At 30.4% G+C, this 10,134-nt stretch overlaps 1 protein-coding gene across 1 annotated transcript; it reads right to left on the bottom strand.

The window, feature by feature from the left end:
• Positions 1-3,732: 3,732 nt before the first annotated feature.
• LOC112742182 (uncharacterized) lies at positions 3,733-5,770 on the bottom strand. Its single transcript, XM_025791426.1, has 6 exons — positions 5,626-5,770; positions 5,276-5,514; positions 4,982-5,197; positions 4,614-4,706; positions 4,171-4,272; positions 3,733-4,062 (listed from the first exon to the last, which is right to left on the bottom strand). The coding sequence occupies exons 1-6, from the start codon at positions 5,768-5,770 to the stop codon at positions 3,733-3,735; spliced, it is 1,125 nt and encodes a 374-aa protein (XP_025647211.1).
• Positions 5,771-10,134: the final 4,364 nt, after the last annotated feature.

Below are 10,134 nucleotides of genomic sequence, written 5' to 3'. Positions count from 1 at the left end.
CCAAACACCTCTCAGTCATTCAAATCATTTCCAGTAACAAATTATTTCAAAATCAAACAAATACTAATATTAAATCTTTTCCCAAAACCGACCAACTTCAACAGTAAATTATTAACAACAGCTAAACCACACATTTTATACCATATACACAATCCATCAATTATTCATTCAGTTCATTCATATCTTAAGGTCTGCTAGCCTAAGTTTTCATGTGACATTAAACATTAACTACGAAAAACCAAAACCATACCTTCGTACGGAATCAAAATATTCGAAGCTCTGGAGAAGCTTTTGGACCGAGCTATCGAAGAAGAAACCGTCCAGAATCATCTGTGCCTCCTAAAACTCCCGTTGGCCAAACTCAAGAGATAGGAGAGCTACGTCACTGTCAACTTTCACCGATCAAAAGTAGTACCAATGTGTAGAGAAAAATGATACGAATACTTTTACCGGATTAAATTTTTTATTGGAGTTACAGATTATAAGAAATCGAAGCCAGAAATTTGGTAGGAGTTTAGTTCTTTCGCGGTTACGCTCTTCTCTCTCATGTCTTCTTTCTCTTTTTCTCTCGCATACGCTGATCATATATATATATATATGTGTATGATTAATTAGTAAGCAGCCTTGGCTTTCTTTATTATATATACATAACTTATTATATATACATAACGACGGGGACGGACCCAAGCACAACAATGAGGGGGCACTTGCCCCCACGGTGTTTTTATTTTTTGTTTTAAAAAATATAGTTATATATAATTATGCCCCCACTTCAAATTTTAAATGACTTCACTACAAATAAAATAAATTCAATTAGCTAAAGTTTTAAAATTATTTTTTTTTTATGATTTTGACTATTATTTAACCTAATCAAATTTAATTATTGTACCGTCACTTCTTTATTCTCTTAAATCATCTTCTTATTTTTATATTTCAACTTTCTTTTTCTATTCCTTGTCTAATGGTCATCTTCTCTTCATCAAAAAGTAAATTTTAAATTCTCCAATTTTTTTTATATAGCTCTCCATGACTCTATGTATCTTTCAATTTCATTATTTCTCTTTTTGATATTTTCAATTGCAATTTTTAATTCAAACAATTATAGTTTAGGTATTAATCTAATATTTTATTTTTTTGTGACTTTATATATTTTATTTTATTTTCGATTTATTCATCCTTATTACTTATTTTTTATCTTTTGTTCTATTATATGTACCTATGTTGCATATAAAATTTTAAAATGAACTGATTAATTTACTAATTTAGAATATATTTTTTATTTTTAAAAATAAAGATTAAAAATATTTTAATTACAATATATAATTAAACAAATACATAAAATCTTTTATCTAACATTATATCAAAATTAAATTAAAAAATATATAACAAATTTAATTATTTTAAAAAGAAATAAAAAAATTATAAATTATATTTTTATTATTTTATATAAACATACTTTTCATATAAAGATTTAATTTTTCTAGTATTTATATATAATTTTAATTTCAAATTATAAATACTGATGTATCATTAGGCACTAATATGCCAGTTAATTCAGTCTTTTATTATTAAATATGTATAAAAAGATTAGTTAGGATAATAAGTTATTTATAATTTAATTAAAATATTTTAATTTTAAATTTTAGAAATAAAAAAATATTTTTTTATAAATTATATATAATGAATAGTATTTTAAGAATAAAGTGTTCATTAACTCTTTTTAATTTTTATATCTCCATATAATTAATAATATTTAACAAAACTTATTTAATATATATATATATATATATATATATATATATATATATATTTTTGTCCCCACTCCTAAAATTTTCTGAGTCCGTCACTGCATAATGATAATGATAAATTTTAGTGGACATATTTATATATAATGAATTAATGATTGAAGTACATTAATACGTATATGCATAGTCTTTAGTAGATAATAATAATAATAATAATAATAATAATAATAATAATAATAATAATAATAATAATAATAATAATTTATATATAAAGTTAATAATATATGAGTTACTAATCTAAATGACATTAGTAACTCAAGAGTGAAAGATATTTGGTGAAGCATTAGCAAAGCTAAGCTTAACAAAAAGTACCGATATTTATTCATATTGGCAGATATTGAACTCGATAATAATATTATTAACTAAACTCTATTTTTAAATTAAAATATTAATTACTCAAATTAAAATATACATATAAGTTTCATTACTTATAAATTACTAGAATTATAGTTTTAATTTTGTAAAATATTTCATTATAAAATATAAATATATATAAGAATATGAATTTGATTGAATTCAAATAGTTATAAAATTAGTTCAATTACTGATAATAAAATAATTTTTAAAAATAGAAAATTCTAATTTATGAAATAAATTATAACTTATTTATATTTATATTTTTAAAACTAAGGGTCGCTACAGGTTATATACAAAAATATTATTTGTATATCAAAATCAGTTACTAAAATTAGCTACTAATATATTTATATATAAATACATGTATATTTTAATTTATTTTTAATATGTATTTATATTATAATATATATTTTATACTGGTGATTGACTTTGGTGATTGATTTTGGTATACACATAACATGATTGATATATTTAATCATATTACAAAGAGTAAGTATTTAAAAATTAGAGTCATTTTTAGAGCATATTTTAACTAATAAAAAAAATTAAATAAGTAAATAAATTTGTTGTTATATAAAAATAAAATCAACTATTGAGATGGCTCCATCTATATATTAATAGATTATACTCATTCAATATTTAAATTATCTCTTTTTATTTGTATAATTATCCCAACTTAATATTTAGTACATATTTAATTTATTTGTTTCTATTTCATTAGACATAATTCTTTTTGTGATGAATGACAATATAGAGTATAGAAAATATTCAAAAAGTAATTTTTTTTAAAAAAAATGTTACTCGAAGAAAATACTTTAATATCGTGACACCTAATGAATTCTTCTTCATCCATGATGTATTCGTGTATAACCCAATTACACTACAACAAGAACGGTGATTAGCGACGGTTAAAATACCAATTTGCGGCGGTTTTAAATACAAATGCAGAGCATAAGGGGACGGAGATGATATTTTGCGGCGGTTTCCAGCAAACGCTGGCATAACCGTAGCAAATCAATTGTTTTGCGTTGGTTGGTTTAGCGGCGGTTACCAAGAAAGATTTAGCCAGCTTATTCGCGACGTATTTTAACCGCCGCTATTTGATCAACGTGTTTATATGGTATTCATTTGCGGTAAAACCGCCGCTAATTATTTATGCGCACTTTTTTTTTTATAAATTCTAAAATTTTATTTTGATTTATTTAGTTAACCTAGGAGTGTTTCTTAATCGTATGGAGTATTTTTTTTATTTTAAAAATCTTTTTGTTCTTCTCTAAAGTTCTATATTGTAGGCAAAAAACTCAAGAATATTTAATTGCAAAAAAACTAACATATTTATTGTAATATTAATAAAGTATTTCAATAATCACCCAAAAAAGTAAAGTATTTGGCTAATAATTAATGCTGCATAGTAACATAAACAAAACATATATCGAAAAATAAACTATCACATATATCCTAATTTCTATTTTCCGCCATGTCCATCCAAAGAATTCATCCGTGCAGCAATGTCTGGTAGCAGCTCTCCACCTTGCTGTTGGACTACAAAACTCAGCACACTCTCTAATGCCTATCTCTTTGTTTTTTCTGCTACTATTTCATCCTCTATTGCCTTCCTTTTCAATTTTTTTGCTGCTACTTCATCCTCCACCGTCTTCCTTTTCAATTTCTCAGCCGTCACCTCCGCCTGTAGTTCAAACAGCATCCTTTGGGCCTCTTCTATTCGAACTCTATCCAATGGCGGCTGCGAACTCGGATGAAAGAGTTGAATTAATGTCGGCCCGAAACCTATGCCACGCACTCTACCTGAGTGCTCTTTACCGAGAGTTTGGGCAAGGGAATCATTTTCAGACAATATTCTCGTAGTTTCATCCAGCTTCTCAATCTCAGATATTTTTTCCTACAAACGTAAATAAGCATACACAATCACACTAGGAATATAGCATACTCAAGACATTTTAATAATAAAAAATAACATGTACCATAATAATTGATTAACTGTACTTACACCAATCCTCTGCGCTTCTTCGTGTATGTAGGTGCCATCACATCGTTTGTGCTTTAGGATCCATACTTTTTCCCTACCAACTCTCTTCCCTTGTTTTTGTGACTATGACAATACAATTTATACCATAAGTTTCACCTAATTAATTTTCTCCAATAATTTTTTTTCTTCTTCCCTATAAATAAATTCAAACTACATACCAACCAAATTATTTTACCTCAATCGGTTAACAGTCTAATGATTGCTCCATTTATTTTATAAGGATTGAGTAATTGATTATACCTAAATAGTAAATTTATTTTAATAGCTCCAACATTTATTTTTTGGAAATCAACATCAGCTGTCAATTCCTTATAAATCAAAACTAAAGAATGATTTGCTTAAAAATATAGAGAATTATTTGAGACAATGATAGGCACCTATACTTGATTAAAAATTTATATTACCTCTTCTTCCCTTGTCCTAGCCAAGCTTTTAGAACCGCCAGTGTTCGTGTAAAGCTGCTTCTTTCGATTCAGCGCGTTTTGCTTGCACTTTGTCTATTTATGTCATCAACAGTAACATTGGTTAGACACAGAATGAAAACATACGAGTGTACCATAAATAGTTAAATATTCTTATATTTCTCTTTTACTTTGGTGTATTACTTATATATACGTTTTTTTTTCTCTTTCTTTGAAAAGTAATGTATATAACTCCAAAAAAGCTTGAATGCAATAAAGTAATCTCTAAGACTGAAAATTAGTTGGTATTATATGCATTTATATGGATCCTAGGTGGATTAAAGACAAGGGCTACTTAAAAAATGGGGTACCTTTGCGGCAACATCATTACGATAATCAATGAACCACCTCCAATGCACTCTAGGAATTCCCTTCGGGTGGTTGTTAAGATTCTGCTCAAGTGTCAAAGTTGGTTTGGAATGCGAGTCATACAGCCTCCCCCTTGTATCCTTCCAGGACCTCCCCATTTGTTGCAAAAATATTTTCTTGATTCTACCACCGCTATCTTCTTGAAAGTGGAACATCTCCTGCGATGACAATGTCCAGCTGTAAGTAATTGTAAGTTGAAAGGTTTGATATGATTAAACAATGCCGAAAGTCATTACCTTTATGCAATAATCATAAATCCTGTCTTTGCCCTGCACCTTTGCCAAACTCTTCTCACAGATAGAAAATTTATTGTAATCAGAACCCAGTGCTCCTAGAATGCCCCTTAACAGGCCAGCTCCATCTCCGACTGCTTGCAGTTCCTCGTTGAACCTCAGTATGATCTTGCTACCATTAAGAGATCGCTTCATAGCCTCCCTCACACTCATTTTAGCGTGCTTGACTATTCCATCAGAATCTATTTAAAAAAAAAAATCTTATTTGTGTGTCCAATGTGCCCAACATGTGAGAAACATAACAATATCATTGGCTAATCAATTAAAAAGTCGTATGGTTCAACACTTGTTACCAATGAGATCAGCATCCCAAAACTCAATAGTCTTTCGTCCTTTGCACTTTTCAACATCAAAAGCAGCAAACATCTTGTCAATGTGTTCGTCAAACGAATCTACCTTGTTCGCCTCCGGGTCCATGTATTCATTGCACGGTTCCATCACTTGTACACCGTTAGCGGTCTGTGGCTCAGGTCTTGGTTCATTTCGGGGCAGACAAAATGGTCAGAGAGGAGCCGCTGCGGAGACCCCACCGTTACTGGGGGCGGGGGGATGAGCCAGTCATCGTCAGCGGATGGTGAAGACGCAATAGGTGCAACTAGAGGCTGCTGACGTGGTGGCTCCACTCTTGTGCCTTTCGTGTAGCGAGCTTTCCTTGGCATCTTAAAATCCTTGTATAAACACATATATCATGCCAAAAAATATTAATTAATCTTAGACTAATATAATAATTAACAAGGGATATTATTAACGCAATTGGATAAAACAGTAAAGGTTAGTTTACATTATTTGTTGAATTCGTATCATTTACTAGTATATAATTTTTGTAATCTTGATTTCTCTCTTGTACAGGTGTGGTTACTACAGAAAGTGAACAGTTAGAAGTAACATACACGCACAAAGACAAATAAATATAGAATTGGATAATAGAAGTAACATACACTCACAAAGATGGGTCCGGTGGCATATTTTTCATCGGTGATGGATGAGGTCAACTGAGAGTATGGAATTGGATAATAGACCCAACCATTTCCAGTCCAATAATAATAATCCCTTTGGGTTTTAATATTATATGTCTAATTTTGTTACATTTTGTTGAATCATATCCAAAATAAGTTAAAAAGAAAAATTACAAAATAAAAAACTTAATACATACTAAAATTATTTGCGTTAATTTTATAATATCTTTTAAATATATCTGAAAATAATGTGGGATGAAACCCGGTGTAACATGCATATTTGGTTTATTTAATTGAATCTTGGGAGTGATTAGTTTGCCTAAAATCTAATCTATAATTTTTTGCTATATTCATTATATTTTAGTTGCTCATCTTCACAATTCAACCAGACATATGAATTAGCGTGTGTTTGGATTACCGTTTGCAAACGGAAGTTTGTATAAAATTAATTTTGTAAAATTGATTTTGATAAGAAGTGAGTTAGTATTAACATGATTTATGTTTGATAATTTTTATTCAAAATGGATTATAATAAACTAAATATTATTTGGATTACATTATTCAAAATCACTTTTAGATGAAAAATTACAAAAAAGGACATAAATTTAAATAATAATTTTATATTATCTTATAATTTTATTTTAAATATTTAAATAAATTTTAACATTCTTTTTTTAGTACTCTTAGTATTCTTTAGTACTCTAATAGGATTAATAGAATCATAATACAAAGTAAAAAAATATTCCATACAAAAAAAAATAACAATAACTGTAAAAGAACTCGTATAAACAAAAAAAAGTTTCATAAAAAATAATAATATGCATAAGAGGGTATTAAAAAAAATACTATAAAAAAAATAAACATATAAATAATGAAAGACATAATTAGTACATAGAACATAAATTTCAATTCAACATGAGAAGGTGAACGGAAAAGTTAGAATTTGTAGCTTTTGGTAAACGTGGATTGAAGATAGAAATCACTTCTGCGTTTAGAGGATAAAAATGTTTTTAAACATGAAGATAGATGAAGCGTTCAAGGAACTCAAATGCGCTTTTCTCTTCTCCAACGCAAATCCAAACACACCCTTAATAGAATGGGAAATGCTAGGTAAACAATGACTATCTTGAACAACATGAACAACCACCAATCAAATAAAAATATACTACACCCTAATTTAATGCTACTAATTAAATTTATTCTTTTAACCCTATTAATTCACATTCTTTACACATTGTTCAAAAATGTTATTGGTTACCTATACTTTTCCTAATAGATTTTGTCCCAACTATATGAATTGAACACCACAAAAATATATTTGGCTTTGGAGGAACCATTTACTCACAGCATCAAAAGTTGAATACTTAGCATTAATTCATCTAGAGCGCTAAACTCATTAATAACCTAAGGTGATTAATTAGAACTTCCAACTTGCATTTGTGAAGTAGGTAAATATTATTCCCCTTTAAATTGACTGAGTTTAACTAATAGACAAGTACCAGTAGTAATTGACGCATCATGCTAGCTATGTATAGAAAATAACATTAGATATATGTACATATATTAATTACATAAATGAAACCTTTTTAAATCAGAAAATAATTCAATGAATCAGAGACCGTATTTTTAAAAAAAATTTTCTAGTTATATTGAATATATGAACATGCAACCCGCTAAATCCATCAAATCTTAGCTGTGATTGTTCATACTCTTATATAATTTTTTAACAGGATAAGGTGAATAATTAAAAATGCAAGAAGGGATGCATGTGATTATATATGGTCAGCAATTCAAAAACGCAAGAAATTGAAGTAATAGAAGGAGGATAAGGATTAACATGAAGATGAGAACTTGTTACTTCAACGAACACGATGAAAGTGTGGAAGAGAACTTGACTGACGACGGTGTGGAAGAGAACTTTTATTTTACCAATTATGTATTATTTTTTAATAAATTGAACTTTTCCATTATATAAAATACAATCAAAAAAATATATATTATTCATGTTATTTCTTCAAGCAAAATTTTAATAATTTGGCTAAATTATTATTTAGTGTCTTTGTTTTATTAATAAACAAAATATATGCAATTAAAAACTAATACGTTTGTCTATTAAATTGTTTTAATTATTTTAAATTCTAAAAATTCATTATTGATGCAAACATTTTTCAAACAATCAAAATGTCAAAATTTTTAATTATTATAACAAAAAATATTCTAAAATTTAAAACACTATAAAACATCAAATTTACTTTCATGTATAAAATACCCGATTAATTTTTCTTTAAAAAATTCATTTGCCTATAAATTAGTAACAAAATATATATTAGGGCAATTTACACAAATAAAACAATTGGGAAGAAAGCTTATGCAATTACAACTTTATAAATTACCAGATGCATTTGCAACTTTTCAATTTGTATGTAAATCGCTGCACCCTGTCGCGAATTTCATTAACACGTAAACCGCTACACTTTGTCGTGGTTTACGTTCAGAGGCTGAAACAACATAAACCGCTAGACCCTGTAGCGGTTTACGAAGGGCGTGGCAGCTTCGAAAATGATTATATATACCCAGCCATTTGTGTAATATGTCATTTTCATTGAAAACTTTAGAATGGAGAGTGAGGAGAGCTTTTTAGTGTTAGTGCATTACTCTGAAAAAATAAAAAAGAATAAAAGTCAGGTGTAAAGTTTACCGATAGAGAACCACTGAGTGTTTTTATCTGGTCATCTAATACACTGTTAGATCTGAAAACTAGTATATTGCAGAAGTTGGGTGTGTACGGCATAAAGTCGGTGAAGAAGCTGTTCTATAAGATTCCTATTGCGGTTGTGTCAATCGGCATGAAATATGAAACATTTGTTATAGGATCCGATGAAGATATGCAGGTGTTATTTCATTGTCGCCGGAGTTTTTCGGAAGTGAGGATACACGAGTTGTTTGCGAAGTTGGAAGATATCATCGATAATTCTGGGGCATCGGCGCCAAAGCCTCAGTCGACTACGATGGGTGGTGCTTCTACCTCGATGCCTGTCATTGCACCTGATTGTTTGTTGCCTAATCGTCCAGCTAGTGCAGTTGGGTAGTTTTTTCAGCCCGTCCGATTCCAGATGCTAGGCGTGAGGGGAAACCGGATTGGGTTGAAAATGCGATGCAAGAGGATGATGAGCCTGCTGACATTGGTGGGGACAGTGACGATGAGATTCGGACAAACCCAGCAACAGGTCAGGTCCGTCAGGTTCCGGCACACATCAGCATCCTCCACACTTCTCTACCCTGAACTTGGAAGTCATCGGCCAACCGCCGGACACAGTTCCAACCTTTAGGGGTCAAGGATTGTATGAGGGAAATGCTGTAGTTGAATTTCAAGTTGGCCAATCTTTCCAAAGTAAGGAGAAAGCTGTTCTGAGTGTAAAGGATTACAGCATTCGCCGTGGTGTCGAATACAGGGTGATGGAGTCGGATCATCTTAAGTATCATGGGAGGTGCAAGGAGTTTGGTAAAGGTTGCTCGTGGATGATTCGCATCAGCCTTCGGCAGCGAAAGAGTACCTGGGAGGTTTGACGGTACAACGGACCGCACACATGCTTGGCTACATCGATATCCAGTGACCACCGACAGCTTTATTATCATGTCATTTGTGCGAAGATCTTTCCTCTGGTTCGAGCCGATGCGGCGGTATCGATAAAGGTGCTACAAGAAGCTACTGAAGCAACGTACGGGTTCAAGGCAAGTTACAGGAAGGCCTGGTTGGTAAAACAGAAGGCAGTAGCACAGATCTACGGGGATTGAGAAGAGTTCTATGTCGAGCTACCCCGTTGGATCCTTGGTGTGTAGTCTACC

This window comes from Arachis hypogaea, chromosome 14 (genome assembly GCF_003086295.3).
Source record: "Arachis hypogaea cultivar Tifrunner chromosome 14, arahy.Tifrunner.gnm2.J5K5, whole genome shotgun sequence".
NCBI classification, from domain to species: Eukaryota; Viridiplantae; Streptophyta; class Magnoliopsida; order Fabales; family Fabaceae; genus Arachis; species Arachis hypogaea.
This window is presented reverse-complemented; position numbering and strand designations above follow the sequence as displayed.

Bases quoted from the DNA above. Each gene is read 5' to 3' on its own strand.
- LOC112742182 (XM_025791426.1), bottom strand. From the start codon at position 5,770: ATGGAACCGTGCAATGAATACATGGACCCGGAGGCGAACAAGGTAGAT. The intron at 5,198-5,275 runs GTAATGACTTTC...TTGTCATCGCAG, and splicing joins TTTATGATTATTGCATAAAG to GAGATGTTCCACTTTCAAGA. The intron at 4,273-4,613 runs GTAATATAAATT...GTATTGTCATAG, and splicing joins CTAGGACAAGGGAAGAAGAG to TCACAAAAACAAGGGAAGAG.